This window comes from Dromaius novaehollandiae, chromosome 9 (assembly GCF_036370855.1).
Source record: "Dromaius novaehollandiae isolate bDroNov1 chromosome 9, bDroNov1.hap1, whole genome shotgun sequence".
Lineage (NCBI taxonomy): Eukaryota > Metazoa > Chordata > Aves > Casuariiformes > Dromaiidae > Dromaius > Dromaius novaehollandiae.
In genome coordinates, this window is record NC_088106.1 from 2,715,592 (window position 1) to 2,736,324 (window position 20,733).

The 20,733-nt window shown below is 43.6% G+C and overlaps 1 protein-coding gene across 13 annotated transcripts in view; it reads right to left on the bottom strand.

The window, feature by feature from the left end:
* Window positions 1-20,733, bottom strand: part of VEPH1 (ventricular zone expressed PH domain containing 1) — a 118,851-nt gene that overhangs the window by 45,341 nt on the left and 52,777 nt on the right. For 12 of the 13 annotated variants that reach the window (XM_064516528.1, XM_064516538.1, XM_064516537.1 and 9 more), the window contains 2 exons: window positions 11,298-11,437; window positions 5,470-5,604 (listed from right to left, as the gene is read on the bottom strand). The exons of the other annotated variant lie outside the window; for it this stretch is intronic. In XM_064516528.1, coding sequence (XP_064372598.1) covers window positions 5,470-5,604; window positions 11,298-11,437 — 275 coding nt within the window. The remainder of the gene's footprint in view (window positions 1-5,469; window positions 5,605-11,297; window positions 11,438-20,733) is intronic. 13 annotated transcript variants of the gene reach the window in all.

Genomic DNA, 20,733 nt, shown 5'->3' on the forward strand with positions numbered 1-20,733 from the left:
AGCCTACAGAAACTACACTTGCAGCTCCAAGCACTGGAAAAGCTGAAGAATACTCTTCTGGACAATTAGCAACACTGTATAATTCAGTGTAATTTAAACCCAGTTATTTAATTTTGAAAATGATTGGGATCTCACACTTAAACAAACACTGGTGTTAAAAAACACTCAGTTGCTCACTACAAACACAAAGGAAAATGCCAAGACTGCTCAGAAAACACTCCTCCTTATTTGCGTGGGGTCTTCCTAGATCTTCCAATACTGCATGCAGCAGCCCAAAGAAAACATGAATTTACACAGTTCATAGAGTAAACGGAAAAAATACCTTCTCTTGCCAGGGACATTAGTTCAACCCACTGAAGAAGGCTGTACAAAGGAGAGCTGTCTGATTCAGGCCTTTGCCATGTGCCTCCATTTCAAAACATTTACAGAATAAGAGAGCGAGAAAGCCCACAGCTCGGAGGAGAGACCCAACGGCACCGCGTCTCTCCTCCCCAGGCTCTTTCGAACCAGGACGTGGTCAGGAAGCAGCTATTTTCCCAAGAACCAAAGTGGCCCAGGATGAGCTCATCCGCCTTGCTGCCGCTCAGCCGTTGCCCAGGAGAACATGAAGCATCACCCGGAGATGTTTCCACATCAGCCTTACCGGGAGCAGTGGCACAGCCGTGAGAACACAGCTTCTCTCTCCACTCGCACGCAGGAGATGACTGGCCCTGCTGCAGCAGCTACCCTCGCTCTAGGCCCTTCCTACAGCAACAGCACTTCGGAGCTTGGTGCCCCACTTAAACACTCAAAGAGCAGGATGGACCATGGGGAAGCTGAGTTCAGCCTAGGGGCAGCAGCAGTTGCCAGAAGAAGGGTAAGAAAAAGCTGGTGACACCTTGAACTGCCTTGGCTCTAAGCTCTGTGAACACACGAAGCCCCGAACGCTGATGCTTTTAGATAAACCTCCAAGGAGAGCATCTCATATAAGATCTGTCAAACCAAGACGGCTTTTCCAAGTCGAGCAGTTCTCCAGCCTGGCCTTGCTCCCGGGTGCAGAGGGCTGCGTGCTCGCCCGCAGAAGCAGCCCTTGGTGTTGTTCTGGTTCTCCTTGGTGCCCAGCCTCCCTGCTATCCTCTATATTTGGGGAATCATATCCTACTGCTGCACGTGGCATAACATCTGGTTGCACAGTTCCTTACACTTCGTGTGCCTTGCTCCCCGGCATCAAGGTTGCACTCATGCCTTCGCGTTTTCCCTGACACCGACCCTCCTCCAGCAGCGTGTGCATCAGGCACAGCGTGTTTGCACAGTCTGCTGCTGGCCTGCTCTGCCTCACAGCACTCAACACTGGCTTCCTGGAAACAGCCAGTAAAACTTCATCACTGTGCTCCTTAGCTGCTCTTTATACCTCGCTGAAGTTCATGTTTTCCTCCAAAGAGGAATTTTACATATTCACGGAATTTAGCTGACTGGTGCTCCGCGACTGGAGAGCTGTGCAACCTCCGTTCCCGTTTCCTCCGCTGGTCTGCCGGCGGCAGATCTCCGACGGAAGCTACACTCAGATGCACCAGGCATGCTGCTGTGAGATCCGGGGCTGTGACTCCTCAGGCAGGAGGACCTGGGAGAACAGGAGTGCCAGACCGCATCCAGCCAGCTTCTTAAGGTTTCCTTCCCACTTCAGGTTCTTGACCCAGTGCAAGAAGCCCCCGAGTATGGAAAGGTGCAAAGCAGCGTGTCCAGGAACATGCCCTGCCCTGATGCGCCTTGGCTCTGATCTCCCTTGTTTTGAGGTTCTGAGAGGACACGAGATGGACGAAATGATGATAGTACTGCTCTGAGTAGAGCTGGGCCAGGCCTGATAAGGACACAGGAATCAAATTAAAAAAAACCTCTAGGAACCTCTCCATGCTGTGAAAAATCTCTTTAGTTGCTGTAATGAGTCACTAGATCAGAAGAAAGGCAAATATCATTGAAAGACCAATGCAGCAATCTTTCTTATGCTTACCTTTCCACTCTGTAATAGTGGAAATAATCTGGAACAAGACACTTATTTTAGGAGGGGGACTGCATGGTAAAAGCCTATTTGGGGAGCTTTATCTCATTCTTACACTACATCATCCTGAAAATTTCAGTGACTCCATTGCGAAAGTGTGGCACTTCTTTCTGCTGCATAAACTGAGATAGCAAACAAAGAACGAGAGAACAGAACTAACAATGGCTTAAAAATGTTAATTATTCTCTTGCAAGGCTGCTCAACAAAAGACTATCTTGAGGATCACATGGGGCTCGTAAAGTAGTCACGATGTCTCTCTTCTGACACAGCATGAGTCAACACAAAGAATTCTGCAATGAGCTCGAAACCAGTTTAGTTTTTGTAATGTAGCCTGTGTGTACTTTGATAAAGAACGATGAAGCAACTGAACGGAAATCTGTGAGGATGTACATCTGGAAATACTTTACTTCTGGCACATTTTAAGCAGCGTAGTATAAATATTTTTTGTGGCATGAACACACTGCACAGCGATACATGACATTCTTTCTATAAGCTAGGTATTCGTGGCAAATTCCTTGCACTCACACATCAGGCCAAATCCAAAGATCTGTTACAGTGATGTAAATCTGAAAATATTTCTCAGAATTTACCCTGGAATAACTCATTGATGCAATATATTCCTCTCCAGGTTTGCAAAATGCTTTATCAAATTAAAAACAAAGTGTAAATTCATTTATTCTGGATTAGCCAGTGTCACAAGGTGAAATGTTGAGCAATCGCAAAGCAGTTGTTACAATACTGGCTTTCCTGTGGTTCCTGTTTGCTTCAGTAGGGTTGTACCCTACTTTTCCCCACGTGCTTATACAGCACAGAAGTTCCTCGATTCCGATAAAGCCATTTAGACTTTACTGGAATATGACTCATAAAATTTGAATATAATACAGGACTTTGATACTGCATTTACCTCAACATATTTCAAAAAAATTTATATGAAAAGCTAAGTACTATGTTCATCAAAACAACCACACACCTACAACTCTGCTTTCTGTATTAGTGGAAGAGGAATAATACTAACAACTACAATAATTTTGTCAAATCATTTGTAATATTTTAAGTTCCATTAATAACAGGAAGAACTTACTGAAAGTAAAAATTCAGAGTACTGCAGAAGCTTATTCTGTTAAGCAAAATTGTTATTAGGTCATGTTTGGCATCTACTGCAGAAGGCTCCTCTAGCTAGTATTTTGGGGAACGTACAAGTCAAAAGAAATCTTCCTCACAGCAGACCTAGATCTTACTCCCACAAAACTCAATGGGACTTTTCTGAGTGAACTCAGTGGAAGTTTTACTACAAGCAAATTCAGGTTCCGTATTAGTAAGCAAAACCAAAACAGAGAACGTAAACCCAGCAGCATGCTGCAGGGACCAGCGCTGAACTTCAAAGTCTTTTAACATTTCAGATGTAGTACATTCACTTGACTGTCTTCAGCCTCTGAAGGACGTTATGTAATCTACAACTCCCAGAGCATCCAAGGTTCAATTTGCTACTTAATTCATTAAATCAGTAAAGATCAGTATCTTATTTTCCAGCTCAACTATTTTGGGAACTCAAAGATACTGTTACTGTCATGAAATGATGAAACTTCCCAAAATAGGCCAAATGCTAGTATCTAAACAGTAGCAGGATTATGCAACCAAGACACTAGAGAGTAATCACATTTCCAGGGTGTTGAACATATTTTGTAGAATTTATATGTATGATGCACTACATCTAATTCTACCCATGAAAAAATGTTCTTTTCTAAGCTCTTTATTCACCCCAAACTCTTTTACACTCAACCAGCTCTGACTTTCAACTAGCGGCTTTTGGCATGGGCTCAAGTTAAGCCACTATTAAACAGAAAGACAGTTCTAATGCCTTCAGATGACTCAGGCTAGGATTTCAAAAGCAGCTAAAATACTTAGTGCAAGCTCCAATGTGTCTAAGTAAAACTGGCCCATAAGCCGGGTCTCAGATTTGGGGATCCCCTACTCCCCTTGCAAGCCACAGTAGGAGTTCCCAGTTCAATGCAGAATTATCTTTGAGTTTCAGAAGGTGTTTTTAACAAAACCCCTGTTTTTAAATCAGCCATAACCTTAGTAAATTAATCTTATTCAGTCAGATGTTTTTTATGCTTAAAATATTCTGAGAGAAAATATTTTAAAATCATGTTTGACAATTCATTTCATCCAATTTAGCTGGATGGAGATGTTCAGGAATAAATAGATATTTGTTTTACAAACCTACAGCGTTCTCTTCCAGGAAGCCTGATTAATAGCTTTGAAATAGCATTCCCTAAAATCCTTGAGACAGTAAACAGCTTTGAATGAGTAATCTTTTAAACTGATGGGGGTAACTAATGGTGCACGTGCAAATGACCGTTCCCATAAAATCCAACTCCGTGTTTAACTAGGTGGCTCTCCAAGCGGCTGCCAAACAACCCCTAATGGCAGCTAATTTGAATCTAGAGCTTGAAACTGTTCATGTGAGCAGGAAAAGATCCATATGTACCATCACCGGTTTTCATCGCTCTGGGAGCGATCCCCACGAGGCGTGTAGGAGGGGTTAGAGAAGAAGCCTGGAGACCTTTCAAAGCGCAGTACAAAGCAACGCCGTGGACCCACTGCAGAGCTTGAAAACATAATAGTTGGTGAACATTTTCCAATGCTCCCGCAAGCTGAGTGCTTCATACAAAAGGGAGGTCACACGCACACACTACGAACCGCCATATGGACGCCCAGCAGAAGAGGACCTGGCACGTTAGTGAGTTTAAATGCTCGGAAGAACCCAGAGCGAAGGCAAACAAACAACCTAAGCCACAGTCCTCAAAGCACAGAGAGCCTTCCCTCCCGGACACACGCACGCAGCACGCCCCTCGCACGGAGCACCGCTTCGTAGGGATGCTGAACGTCTTTTTACTGCTTTAACAGACCCTTTTACAACCCTACTTGTGCTCACAGGTCAACTCCCTTGCAGTTTGCATCTGCACAGGCTAACTCCTATTTACTGCCTTTTGGCCAATATAATTATTGTTTATGTGGAAATGTCACATTAAAAGAATAGTTCATGTATTTATTTATTTATTCTCAAGTAAGCCAGCAGACAGAAGCCAGGAGGGGATGTTGATTTGATTCTCCTTAATTTAAGTCATCGAAAAATGCCATCGCCATTACTGGCAATGAGATTGGGCCTAATTCCTCATTTCTAAGGACTTTATAACTTTCACAGCTTTAGATGTACTGTGTGAGAGATGGAAGAAACAAGGAAAAAGAAACAGAAACAAGGAAAAAGAAAGGGAGGTAGAAGAGCAGGGTAAGGGAATGAAAGTTTTGTTTTTCACTATATGAGTACAGCAAAGATTTGTTATAGCTATTGCAAAGACCTTTGTAGAAGAGTTCTAAAAGTCAGTGCAAAATTCTTCTGCCACTCTTTTTTTCAGAAAAAAAATGCTTACCTTTTGCTGGGGAAACGTAGACTGAATCATGGCAGTTTCAAAACTGTGCGTCCCCTTGAGCTGCGTCTTCTCCCACAGGGCTTTAAGGACTTGCACAGGATTACTGTGTACGGACAAGGGTTCTGCACACAAGCTCTGCAGAAAATATTGAAAGCAGCATTTCGAGCATTTTTCTACTCGGTCATTAATAAACAGCATCTTGTTCTTATTTCATAATAGGACAATCATGCAAAATAACAAGGAATTAGTTCATTTCTCTCTAAGGAGTTACAACAGATCCACATGCACACAATTAGATAAATCCCAAAATATTTCATTTGCTCTTAGGGGAGTTTTTCTATAGTACATTATATGTCTTTAAGATCCTTGGCTCCCTGAAGATTATGTATCAACTACTACCATGCGTAGCGACTTTTATGTCATGTTTGTATTTAAATGCTAGTTTAACAAAACCTTAGTAGCGCTGGCTTCTATAAGCTAAATGTACATCTCAGTGACATACTTATTTTTTGCAAATAACAGGGAGATGTCATTTATCAGCTAATGCAAAGAGATGATTAGCATCTTTAAATGTTTGCATACGCTTAGTTGGGCCTGACTGCAACTCCTGGTCCCTGTGGGGGGAAGAGTAATTGTGCAATTATTGCTTGTGACTACAAGGGATTACGCTGCAACCGCACTGAGCAGCCACGGGGACAAAATGCAAGAGAAAAAACTCCACAGAGCATGTTCAATGAAGATTTCACTGCTACAATACAAGAAGTTTCATCTCCTGAACATTCACAAAACAAGGTGAAACAGCACAAGGTGAAGCCTGTGTTAGATTGGGTGCTATCATCTCAAAAGTGACCTATTTTCAAAGGACCTTATGCTGCCTTAAGTTCTTCCAACATTTCAACACAGTTGTGTTGAATATAATAATATAATATTTTATAAACTGCTCACAGAAAGCCAATGTTAAAAGAACACTACTGCAGTTGTGAGAGCTTAGCATTTCTGCCTCTATTAAATTTTTTTTACATGACCTTGTAATTAAAAATTGCATTTGCATACAGGAGACAAGAGTGCGCAAGCACATCTGATCCTCCAGATTTCAGATACCAGATCTCACAATATGAATAATGTCCTTCTAACACAGGTTTCATGGATTCGCGTTCCTTGTTCTCTTTCCAAGCAGAAAACTATCAATGCAGAATCCATGCTATGGTACCAAGCTGTCACAGACGCACTTCATCGGTAAGGCTCAAACCCCAGATTACCGAAACGGCTTCTACCCTCTGGGCCAACGACGTAACTCGACGGCTGCAGCGCTGTCGTATTCGGCGCGGGGTAGCACTGCAAGGGGATGGGATACCCACGATTCCAGTGGATTTTACGGAAATTTGCTGACTGCTATGGAAAGGTAAAAGGCTCCTGGGGTGCATCCCGGGGTTTTCAGGTGCGAGTGCTCTGGTGACCGAACCCGTTGCTGCTCTCGCCCCGGGTGGCAGGCGCGAAGGTCCCCGGTGGCCCTGGCCCTCGAGAAACCCAGGCAGCTCCTGCTCAGCCTGTGCAAACTCTGAAGGCTTGTAAGTAAATCTGGCAGGATTTTGCCATCCCTGCAAAATCCTTTCACAAGCAACACTGTCCTAAAAAAATTTCTTGCTCCTGCTTCGAAGCACGTAGACACTAGACCTATTGAGAGAAATGGTCACCAGAAATTTTTAACACAGCCAAAGCAATGCATTTTTTCCAGCTATGCTGTCAGAAACAGCTGGATCGTTTTGTCCTAATTAAAATTAAAAAACAGTCAGCTCGAGGCAACCACCTGGCATGAGAAAATCGCAGCCCAATTAGCTAGTGTTTGGCAAATTTATGAACAACTAAAAGCAAGGTATTATAAAAGGACACGTCAGGCAATCGCTGCTAGATGGGGCTGCCAAACGGGCATAACACTGTCGCACCTAACAAGAGAAATTAAACCATAAATCAAGTGGCAGTAGAGGATGATTTTAACAAACAAATCTGTGAAATCAAGTATCTCATCTGCGGAATATTCTCTCTAAGATCATCCCTTACTCTACCTCTGTTCCTTTTGTTAGTAATCGTTTAGCTATAAGAAAATTTCTCTCCCAGATCCACACAATAGATCTTAATGGAAACAATCTTCTCTTTCTAGTGGCCAAAAGCTACTCTGCTGAAAAGACAGTAATAATTTGCAATTTCACAACTTCCACTCAAGCATTTCGAAACATAGCTATTCACTAATATTTTTAAAACTAAATGGAAAGCAGAGTCATGAAATTAAGGATCTGCTCTGGAGACCTGAGTAAAAAAACCTCTCTTTTCCTGCGTTCTAGAAAAGTAAAAGTCATGTCAAAGAGAATATAGAATGACTGATAAAAAAAAGATGAATAAAAATATGGTAACTTATATGGAAATTCTTAGAAATCATATATTATTCTTTTGACTGTGAATCTATGACAAATCTGCTGAAAGCTACATTTTTATCACTGGCCTTTCATTTAACTTCTTATTAACACACTATAAATATGTTTTACGTCAAATTTATCTCTTGTGCAATTTCACAGACTTAAATAACATTATCCTAGGGCTGAATTTAGTGCACTGTATTTAATTTAATCACAGTTATAATTCCAGTACATAAAAGCTTTGGGATTTCAAACAAAGGAAAAGCATAAATTACCTTACATTAAACACCACACTGATGCATAGCAGGTTTGAACACTCAGTGCAACACAAGCTGAACCATGATTTTTCCATAAAAGAGCATATAAAATGCTGCATTTACAATGCGTTTGCAAAGACGCAAAACCGACCTGCGTTGTTTCGAGCCCGTCCCAGTGAAGCCGGGGCAATTTTGCTGCGGGCAGCTCGGCCCCCGAGCCAGGTTCCAGATGTGCAGCAGCCCGAGCACTTCAAACGCAGCGGATGGACGTGCCACAGGAGCCAGCTCTCGGGAAAGGGGCAAAGCGTGCAAAAACGGCGAAGGGGCAGGGGGAGAGGCTCCCGGGCACCCAGCAGCGAGGGGACGGACGCCAGAGGTCCGGAGGTCCCCAGACAAGTGACCCTCACCCAGGGATGGACCGGTCTTTGGCCGGGGGCTTGGGGACTCTGAGCAGGGCCACCGCCTCCGCCAGTCCTGCCCGGGAGCCTGAGCAGGACGGGGACACCCCTCCGGGTGGGAGCGAAAGCCGCTCGGAGCCTGGCGTGCAGGAGCAGTCTCACCTCCCGGGCACTTGCTCCGTAAGCATCTCCTCCTGCACGAGGGCAGGACGGGCCCCGGGGGGTTACAGCACCCTGTATAACGAATTATACCCCAAACCATTGCAAACGACTCCTACTTTGTGCAATAGCCCATGCAGAAGGTCAACACCCCAAAAAGGGAGACTGAGGAGACAACCTAGTAGGACTGTAGTGTGCCCCAAGTGAAGGCTGTCAGCATCCGAAAGAGCAGCTGTAACGGGACAGATGCAGTTACCCAGCACAGGGCAGGGAAAGCCCCGTGCACCGGAGGGGACCAGCCCTGCGTCCAGCCCCGCGACGGGGGGAGAGGAGGAGGAACAGCAGGCAGAGGAATGGGGGAGAAAAGTAATACGTCCCCTGTGAGCTGGGAAGTATGTGAAGCTTAATAGCGCCGATAAAAAATGGAACAGGCAGGGCCAAAGCTGCGGTGATGGGGGAAGGGGCTAAAGGGAGAGGTTTTTACATGAAAAATGGATCAGGAAAAGGCTAGGCATGGGGGATTAAAGGGGGAATCAGTGATTGAATTGTCAGTGCAACTGGTTCAAAACATAAACCACAAGCAGAGCAGGGGGCACTTTGTTAACACGCAGCACCGGAGCCGGCCGAGGCCGCGCACCAGCGAGCAAGGACTGCTAACTGCACCGGTACATCGTCCTCGCTCCTGCTTCTCCTCCTTCGCTGCTGCGCGTTTTAATGCTTTTGTCCATGTTTTTCAACATATGTTTACCTCACATCACAAATAAAATGGGAAATGTATATTTGTAAGATAATTCACTTAATTTATCTGGTCTTTGTTCAAAGTCAACCTCTCTCTTCAGGTTTTCATTCACAGAGTGATGCACCTCCTTTACTTTTCCCTTTCATATTGTCGTCTTCTCACTGCAGTTTCTCCTGCTTTGTTTTCTCTGTTCTCTCAATGTCCTCCCCGTCACAACCGCTCAGCTCGTCTCCTGACCATCCCCTTTCCTCATCTACAGGAAAACACCAGTCCCTTAATGCTCCTCTCACCCTCGGTACCGCCCGCTCAGCCAGCGCAGATCACAAATCAGGGGCACAACAAAAAGCTCACGTGCCCCAGAGAGGTGCCACCAAAGCCGCTGCAAGCATTGCTCATCCTTACGCACTCAAAAACTCTCGGTGACCTCCACCAGCTCTAATTGCAATGCTTTAGGAGAGGTGCTCACTTAAACACTGCGCTGGGCCGGGTTCTTAACTGGTACTCAGATATTTCATTTATTACCAATAGCAGTGCTACGGTGGCAGCATTTCTACTCTGAGAACATAACCAAGGCCAGGTTTGTAGGGAGAGGCAGTATCTTCTGTTAGACCAGCTGCTGGAGAACCAGGCAAGTTTTGGGTCTCACAAACTCCCTTTAAAGATGCTAAAAAAGCATCACATGCAAAGCCTGATACCCCAGCACAGAATACACCCCTACCCCTGCGGGCTCTGACCGCTTTCCTCCTCCGGTCTTCGTCCCTTCTGCATTTCACAGCCATCCTCATCCGTCCCAGAGCAGCCCTCCTTCCTCCTGAGCCCACGCGTGGTCTCCCCACTTCCCGTCCCTGCGACTACCTTCCCAACACATGCACCCGGCTCCGGCCCCGCTGCTGGCAGGGCTGGGGCCAGGGAGCAGGGCTCAGCGCGTTAGGACAACTCTGCCCTTACTCTGGTTTGCTTTACAGGAGAGGAGAACTGAATCAACGTGTTTTGGTTTCATTATTGGAAATCCTTAAGCATTTTTGTATTTATTTCTAGGAATAAACACAGGGAAGAATGATTTGACCCATTAAATTCACAGCGTAACTCATCACACGTTTCAAATTTGAGGCAGATCCTCCCTGTTTCTAAGTTTGCAAGAGGATGGGATGAGCTGCCATGACCAGCAGGATATAGGCTGAGACACAAAACCTTACTATTTTAAATTAAAAACTTTGCATTTCATCTTGAACTGTGAATGTAGATTTTTCTCTTACAATTAAATACTATCTATTAAGAAATTCCACATATAGCCAATTAATGGTCTTTAATTAGAAGTGACATTAAATGTAACAAAGTGTCTTTAGAATTAGTAGAGAACACCACTGATCTGATCTGAAAATCCTGCTCAGTCAAATCTCCTACAGTAAAAAAAAAAGAAAAAAAAATCACAGCAGGGGCCAAAACTTTCAGCTCCACCCAAAATCTATGGAATTGATTCTGCTCCCACACAAACCAACTGCAATTTTTCTGTTCATTTGTGAGGGAACAGGATGCACATGGGCTTACTGGAAGTTTTGCCTGAATAAGGACAATAAGGTTTGGTTCTTTCTCAGACTCTGTACTCTCTGCAGACAGTTTTAAGTTGTTATATTTAATAGAAATCCTGAAAAATGGCAAAATCACATCAACCTACTGTAATGTACTCTCAGTGGTGAGTTTAATAATAAACCTGTCTCCTTTCTGAGAAATCACAAGGGTCACAAAAACTCATATTACAGCACTGTGGATTGTAAGCATATTTAAACAGATCAACTATTAAAACATTGTTTTCCAAGTATAAAGTTAACTATATAGAGGTGCCACTAATTTGTTTTGCACACACCTGCTGAAAGAGAAACATGATATGGATCCATAGCGGAGGCTGTCGGCTGATGAGAGTAAAACTGGATTTACTGTATAGGCAGTAATGGCCCTTCTGGGGACAGCTGAAGAACAGCTTTGCTACACAACTTCTAACAGTATCTAGAAATAAATATACATAATATTAAAATCAGCTACATAAAAGAAATAAATCTAACTGTCCATTATTAGTGTATGTGCAATCATGCAGTACTTGCGGATATATTTCCGCTACCGGTGTATTTGAAACAGTCTAATCGTACTCCCATTTATCAAGCATATATAAAACACTCTGGGTTAACTTCTGCTTATTCAGAAGGGCATTACTGCATCTGTGCCCTTAAATACAAGCCATGTGGTGGTACCAGAGAAATTTTATTCTCTATTGCCTTAAAACTTACATAGCAGTTTACACCCAGATACAGGTGGTGTAAGACAGTGCACAATCAGGCCTTTCGCATTTATCTTCTTTGCATTTTAAGTTCTCATGTACTCTGTGTGTGTTGTTTCACTTATTAAACCAGACGGATGTGTCAAAACTGTCCATCACTTGTTCATATTTGAAGAGTTTGTTGGACAAAACACCCCATATTAGGAAGCAGCCATATGTGGCCTGACATTTATGAAATTCTTGCTGAGTCCTTATTCAGATAAAAGCTGGTTTCTATAGGAATTGAACCCTGCTAAGGAATGCAGCGCTCGCTTCCTAGCTGGAAAACAACTCTTAAGCCATCGCTAAAAGCAGCATTACTTCCCTCACCTTGTAACGGAGTCTCCGTGGGCCGAAAGATGCATGGATAGATTTACAACACTACTGTCCCATGTTTGCTGCACGGGCCATCTTCCCAGTCGCAGCCGCCCCGTCCACCTCCGCGCGCGCACGGCCCCGGCACGTCCGCCTGCCCTGCCCGTGCAGGGATGCTCTCGGTGCTGCCCTGCTCCGAAGGCCCCAGGTCTGCACGCACCGCTCCCCCAGCGCGCGCACTGCAGGTCTGCTAGTACTGCTTTACTCTTGGACACTGCTCCCTAAGCCAGGGTGCTGGCGTATTTTGCAGCCGTTTGCTAACTGAGAGGCACAACACGCAAGGGGAAGGATCGCTGCTCCCGACTGTCTTCAGGGGAAGATGCTCAAACCAGAAAGGGAGCATGAGGGCAGCTTGCTAACGCGGCCGCAGGCTTTGCGGCAAAAACACACGGAGAAGGCCTGGGATTCTAACAAGCCAAAGGACCAAAGCTGCACTTGGTTAGGTGCTGGGAAATTTGGACTATGTACCTTCATAGCTATGATTCAGTATCATCCACTGAACAGACAGGTTGTCTTCAAAAAGGCAGTCTGACTCATAGTCCCAACCTCACTGCACTACAAACTATATATATAGAAAGTGTTTCTAATTCTCACCGCTCTGTCAAATACTGTCTCCTCATGCCATCAGTCATCATGCCATTTACAGATAAGAAACACAGCGGTTACATGCAATTTGAAAGTGTCCTTCAGGATCAGATGCTCAGTACAGAAGCTTGTATGCTACATATCATAATTTTACCAATTCTGAACTTACTACACTGTTTTTAATTGGAAATAAAGCCCTCTGAGATGCATGCTTCTGTTTTTGCAAATATGGAACTCAATTTTTTTTGTCTTGGTTAACTACTCAATGATAACAGCATGTAGGGCATAACCTAATCAGATTTCGTTATTAGCTTGAAATAGCAGTATTATTTTATAACCCCTTGGAACAGGAACAAGCAGCTCTCCAATGTAAAAAGGCTTGGAAAACAAAAGATAAATCCTTAACCGAGGACCGCGATGCAAAATACAGGGGATAGCTGCGCTCTCTTAGTGCGGCTAGGCAGCTCAGCTCCGAAGGGAAGGGGAACAACCAGCCCTGCCAGCTGCTGCCACACTCGTTTCCTGGCTAAAGGCTGAAAAAGCAGGCAGACAGAAAAGCGGTCCTGCGCTGGCTGGCGAGCCCGCTAGACAGATCCATACGCGGACCTGCTGCTCCTGACCTCTCCTGAGGACCTGCCCCGCCAACACCCGCAACGTCAACGCAAGAGCATTTCCAAGGCAAACACAGAGCACGCATATTGTCATGCGGAGCCCTTCAGCCGGGTCTCTCCATGCAGTATCGACAAAACGAATTGCATATTTAAGAACGCTGACACGGCCCAGCTGGAAACAGGCACGTTACGGAGAGTCTTGCACTGTCCTGATGAGTCACAACGCAATGAAGGTGTAGGAATGAAACGCCGTAAGAAAACATTCTACCTGGGAAAAGGAGTTGTAACTTTTTGAAAATGTGACTAATGGGAGATGGCTTAGATATCACATCCTTCTGGATCTACCGACAATGAGAGTCGGCAAAAAGGAAGACTGTCAGAAGGTAGCCTCCATTTCCAACTATAGATAATGTTGAAATACTTGTTTTTAACAGTTTTCATCTAATCAAGATGTGAAAGCACAGGACAGAAATGTAATAAATTCAGTATTTCACATAAAAACACAGCACATGAGAAATGACTATACCACGGGTACAGAAGGATGGCTCCATAGCGTAAAAGCACCAATGGATTAGGTTGTCCCTGAACACGCAGACAATTCAAAACTTGGGATGTGGGAACCCACTTAATCTCCAAGTGAGCCGCCAGATTGCTGTTAGGATTTGGGACACAACTTCAGCAGCTGGCTGTTGGCAGCCACTTTATTTTGACAAAGCTATTTGAATTTGCCAAAAGAAAAAGTCATCCACTAAGAAGCTGACGCTGTAGACTTCACTGAAATTCCAAAATAACATAGGAGAAAAAGATCTGAGACATAAAAAAAGCACAGGAAGATTAAAGTTGGAGTCCACAAAAAACAGTACAGGCATAACACATGCTGTGGGAAAAAACACAAGCCAAGGCAACGCTTAATATTTGGAAGTGAACAAAGAACGAAAATGGATTATACAGACTGTAGATAAATGGATGACAACAGCACTTCTTTCTCAGAAGAGCACTTATGAGGCATAACCAACAACATTGCAGCAGGTGAATCTTGGATTATCTGAAAGCCAGTGGGGTGTTCATTAATCTTTAATCATAGGCAGGTGCATGAGCCAAGACAGGCCCAGAAAGAGCGATACTGAAAGGGAGGGGAAAAAAAAGCCACAGGCACTAGAAGGTCAGAGGGTAAAGCAAACTGGTGAACTTTCCTCTCAGAGAAGGAGTACATGAACTAAATCAAAATGATATCGAGCAGAACAGGATCACCACCCTTCAAAGAGACACGGGTCATCTAGACCAGCCTTGACTCTCCTGCCGTATGGGCAAGCGAACACGTCTGTATTTGTCCCAAGAGAGCGCACGTAGCTGAGGACAACTTTGAAGGAGTCTCTTTGGCTGCGAGACAGAGATGAAAAGAGGAACTGAGCTGGAGCCATTCCTCTTGGCTTCGCAGAACGTGTCGAAAGAAGAGTCCTGCTAAATTCTGCTAAACTGAGATAATAATTCTGAAAGAAAACCAACTTTGATGCAGATCATAGAAATACGACATCCATAAGCAACATGCCCCCTCCCTCCCCCAGCAGGAAAAAGATAAGGCATAAAATCCACTATTTTTGGAACAGGAACTGCGGGGAAATTTTGAGTTTAATTAATTATGCAAAGGAGCAACCTGACAGTGTTCGTGTTCAATACTAAGAAAGAGTTTGAGAAATTGAAGTGGTTAAGAGAGGCCCTAGGACATGTTAAAGCACAAAAATTAAATGATGCCTCCAAGGAGACTGTTCACAGAACGTTCTTCCAAAAGCACGGTCCAACCTAAAGACCCCTGCTTTAAGCATCACAGATGCTTAAAAAAAACCCTTAATTTCAGTACACTCAAATAGAAGCGGAAGTTTGGCCTCAGTCCACGCATGTGAAAAGTTTAACGTTTCATTATGGGAAATCACTCTTAGCTAAAAGTGACCATAAACCACTTATTGCCACCACTAAAAGGAGCTGGCAATCAACACCTTCCTCTGCTGTGAATACAGCAGTTATTTCTTCGGTTACAAATGTCTAAATTGACAAGAAACCTGGGAGGCATTTAAAGGCTGCCGGCAAACACTGGAGTGCATTAAACGACTGTGCAAGGCAGCAAAGTCCAGAGCTAAATTTCTTGTCAATCACATCAAGGCCACGTCAGTCTGATTAAAGCACACCTGCACACAGGAGGCATTATGCCTATTAGCAGAGGGCAGCCAAGCTGCACGACTCCTGCTCCGGTCGGCACTTACGGAAGAAGTCAATGCTAGCCGGGATTGCGTTCAATACGACCGCGAAGGGGATTCCTAAGTGCTCCAACACAAAACGTTGGAAAGAATATATGGAGGTGACACAAAGGTCTACGAAATGGCTCAGCAAGACATTCTCAAAGACTTTGAGAAAAACACGAATGCTGATAATACATACCAAACTAAAGGTTAGCTCAAGCACTGGAGTCCATGCTGGCTGCCCAAAAAGTTAGTCCCTGGAAAAAAGGAGCCTTCGTTTGTCAGGACCACCAAAAAGAGAGTCCTGCTCATCTCAGATAATCTTCAAACATTCAGTATAAAATGAGCAATTACTTGTAGCTATCCTATTTTTGCTACATTTGATACGTCAAATATGGCAATGTCTGGTAATAAGACAAACTTTACTGTGTATGTATTTAAATGGTTTGCAACAAATAACCAGTTTCAACGTGCAACAGCCAGTCTCTGCTATCTCCAGAGATCCCCAGTAGAAAGTGATATTTCAGTAATAAACTCTTCCTGACAAAGACTGAGATGACTGTGATCCGTATTTGGCATGGTTACATTCCAGTGCAAACCGAAATGCCAGTATTTTGACAATTTTCCTCTCATGCAGCAGTTTCAGCTGGTGACTGTGCACTGTATCTCTGCAGCACGCAGTAATAGCAGTCACCAGACGTTTTGATAGAACTAGAATAACATTGCCCTTCTATAATATCTTATTTGGTGATCCCAAGGAACCATTATTTAAGCCTCAAAACATCCATCATAGCAGGACTTTTTTGTTTTACCTTGAGTATAAGTGAGAAGCAGAAGAGTGGAAGGATCATTAGGTGCAAAGCAGGGAGCATAACACAGATGTGCTCACACACATTTTAACACAGAACGAAAGAGGTGCTTTTTAAATCACTATTTTTTTTTATATAAATGACATGTAATTATGTGCTCAATGTGATAAGCAGTTTAAGAAGATATATTTTTTGCTTTCCTAAAACACATGTACATGAAAAACAGCTAAACTTTAAGTAAGCTATGTTGCATACTTTTTCCAGTCCCTCGTCGCAATGTTATATAAAACACTATGAAGCCTGTGTAATCCCAACTGATTTCAGAAGAGTTAAAGCAGAGCTAATACAACATAGCAAGAGCTATTCACACCTGTGAAACTTTAAGATAGTCATTTCTAGGCAAAACAAGTCACAACACTTGCACTTGGGAACGCATAGCAACTTACAGCAGGGAACCTGACCCAGCAAGGAGCAAGTTCGGAGGTTCAGCTAGGAAAGGGGAGCAAACAAACTGCTGGAAAAAGTGAAAATTAACCACTTGCAGGCTTGAGTAAGACAGTGAAAAAACTTTAATTTCCCATTACAGGAAGATGTATGCATAATTGAGGAAAATGCTTTAATACTGTACAAAGCAGTTGATATAAAAGTAAGGAGGGGACATCCAAGGCCTGCACAGCTGGATAACGCACAGTCCATGTGAATGGCAGCAAGAGCTACGAGCTCAGGATAGGTGAGGGCTAGAAGCATAGCCAATAAATCCACCCTTCATACAGGTCCTACTTCTCCATGCTCAATCTTTATTTCTGTGTCTGAACCAGGGAAGAATCCCTGGGGAAAGGGGAAGAAAAACAGTCTCAGCCTACAGAGGTGGAGACAACTTTGTTTCCTGAACCTCTATGTAATTCCCCACGTGGACACATGTAAGCATTCACTCTGACTTTGCCTGGTAAAGAAAGATGAATTTAGCCCTGAAGAAACTTTCAGGATAACAGTGAGATACGATACATAGGAGATTCCTGTCAACAAAACCTAATGGCTCTGTAACAGTTTCCCCAGCACGTAGCAAATCTTGGCAAGTGCCAGTAATTCAATGTTGACTTAAGATTCTTTTGATGTGATTTAAAGCAATGAAGCCCAAATTACTGCAAAGATGGATCTGCAACTCTTTAAAATAATTGGTCAAAAGTATGCGAGGGAGAAAGGAAGGGAAAAATTAACTAATTTCCCTGAGGACATTAAGCCTATTACACTGGTCACATTTAAGCCACACATTTACAGACTCTAGAACTAGTTTTGTGCTTTAAAAACTATTGTTGCTTCTAAAAGTAGAAAGCAAATTTAAAGCAGTGTGTTTATGTCAACTTCTAGTTCACTTAGTAACCTGTCTCATCTGAACTAAATTAGGATTATGGAAACTATCTCAATCATTATATTTGTGACTCTAATAGCACTTCTATACTAACTGGACTCAAAGAAGCTTTAAATGGGGGGAAAAAATACACAAAGAAATAGAGACAGAATATGTCAACTATATAACTTAAGACATGGTCTTAAAGGATGACTAGTTTAAGAATGCTAGCTCATGGAGCTGGATGATGGATACATTTGTTTTACCTGGACCAGGAGAATTCCCTGTACTTGTCAATATGTCAAAAGACATTACACTAGAAGTAAAGGACAAAACAATACAACAACAGGTACATCTTCATTGTAGCGTTAACTTTGCAGTCACGTGTAAACACGCACAGGGCTTGGCCTGAGTGCGAGTCCCCACCGCATCCACACTGCCATCACGCTACTCACATGAAAAACGAGGCTTTCGGGGATCTGAGTGCTGCTGTAAACTGAGCCGTGCCCTGACTTTCTCAGGGAGAATTATGGGACATTTTGTGTGCGTTTTTGCCACTCATTTTAGTGATGGCAGAGGAACAGCGGGAAGGCACAGCGCAGCTCCTCAGCACGCGGGCTGCTCAGGCTGTGCCTGCACCGCGAGGCGGAAAGGTTGCTCGTCTGAACGCTATCGGCACCGCTGCACCCAACCAGCTCCAGTGCAAAGCAGTGTTATTAGGGGAGAAGCCTCTGCACGCTGATAAGGTCTTCATTCAGGGTAAGCACTGATTCAGAAGCCAAATTAATTCAGCAAAGGAAGGGTCATAGTTTTGCTTCAGCTCATTAGCAGCAAAGAAATATCTACTGCTGCCAAACAGCTAGGGTAATAAACTGAATGGATGGAGCAATTGCTGTTTCTACCCCACTAATGTGAATTATCCCTTCATTCAAGCACATAGGAGCAAACCTGAAATGCGACATCCTAGAGCTCTGTGCATCCTCTCACCCACGGGGGTCCTCACCCCAGGGACACCGCACCACTCAGGCTCCTTCCCGCGGCCCCCGTGCCCTGCGCTCCTCCGTCGGCGACACTTAGGCATATCTCCTCCTCAAAGAGGCCTCAAGGATGAGTTCTCCTCCTTCTCCACCTTGGCTTCAGCTTGGGGTAGAACGAGATTTAGAGCAGCACAAAGAAAATATTTCAAAGCATCAAGAATGTGTTGAAGGCAATGCAAAGCATTTATGTTTTTTTATATTATATATATATGTGTGTGTGTGTGTGTGTGTGTGTGTGTGTATGTATATATGTATATAATGTAAAAGTCACCTAATGCTGCAGATTTCAGAGACTGATCAAGCTCCCAAGGAAACGCAACTTGCAGTCAAGAAATGTTTCTCAAAATATCTATTGACAAGTCTCAAACTTCTATCAAAAGAATAAAGTACCAACTTGCTTCTGCTACAAGAACTAGGGAATAAATGTCGGAATTTTGAAATTAGCTACTAAGTGGTTGTGCTTGGGGAAAAGAACAAACCATAAACACAAGAATTCATCAGCAGAGTTGTTGCTTGTTGTTTACCTCCGCTTAACACGCTGGAGTAAACAGTAGGCACATAATCACTGGTTTTGGGGAACAATTCATGCATTATTTAGTTTACATAGGTAATCCTTTACTCTTCAATAAAATTTCCTAATAAGAGTAAAAGTATGCTCATAAATTTTCCCAGACAGAATCAAAATGACCCATAAACATGCAAGCAGATAATAAGAAATGGATACAGCTTTTTAAATTTCAGTTTTAAACCATTTCTGCTTCCTCAGTTTCCTTTGCCTGATCTCTTCAGTTTTGATTAAAGATGAGTATGCAAACTACAGATATGTTTATAGGAAAAAAGGGTAATTTTGAAGCAATCAGCTTCAAGAAACAACATTTATTGTTTGCTTTGATTCTGAACATGACCAGCTTTGCAATCTGACAGCTCATTATGCATGCCACAACTGAGACTAATAGATTTCACCTCCAATAAATTCACATAAGTGCTACTGGAGGAGATATTATTATAATGGGGTCTGGACAGCCACTGCAATGCACTTAGTACCCTGGGTTCAGCAAGTTTGAGTGACAAAAGCCACCTTTGAGAACATACAGACTTGCTAACTTTACAAAATGCTCCATCTTCCCTCCCTTCGCGCCATCAGGGTAATGAAAAGCTGATGTCATTTGAGAAGGTACAGCAGTAATCTCCATCACATTGTCCCATCTTCAGAAGCAAAAGGGCTTTTGTAAAGAAGTACAAACTCTAAGGAGCCTGTCAGGTCTGCGTAGGAGAACAGGGCGCAGGAGAAGTGTCCTTATTCTGCAGTCCCATAGCTGCCTGTCTCCTTCTGTGATGGCCCTTAGCTGTCCCTGATCAGCAAGCAGGAAGCTCCCAGCTCCGGCACATGGCCGCTGGACTCCTCTCCTCCGTGCCAGGGCACACATCCGATCCTCCCAACCTCGGGCATTCTCTTAGGATTCGTTCCCTGCACCCTGACTGCTCTCCTGGTGAAATCTGGCTTTTCTCTCTGATTCTTAAACCAGGGACAGGAGCTAGACCTAGGAGTCAAAGTAGAGATGTCCTAGCAGCTGTGAAAGCTTCTGGAGGAATATATAGGTCTGTCCTGGTCTGACCCACCTACCGAATCACGGAAGTAAAAGTTGTTTGGTTTGAGTTTTTTCCATAGTAGAGTGATAATAAATCCTCAAAGGAAATTTATCAGCTACCACGTAAATGCATCTGGAGATCACTTTGTTTCTCAATATTTAAACTGATGCTTCCAAATTAGGTGTAAAAGGCACATAATTTGCTATTACCACATATGAGAGGGCAGCAAGTTATGAGCGTGTTCATGTTCCTATTACACTCCCTGTTGAGCTGGGAATTTCTCTGGAATTTGATGATCCAGATCATTGCAAACAGGATCACCATTCTGTGAGTTAGCACTTCCATTTTCACAGCGTATTCTCACATTTGGGATGAATTTGAAAGTTAATACCAGTTCTAT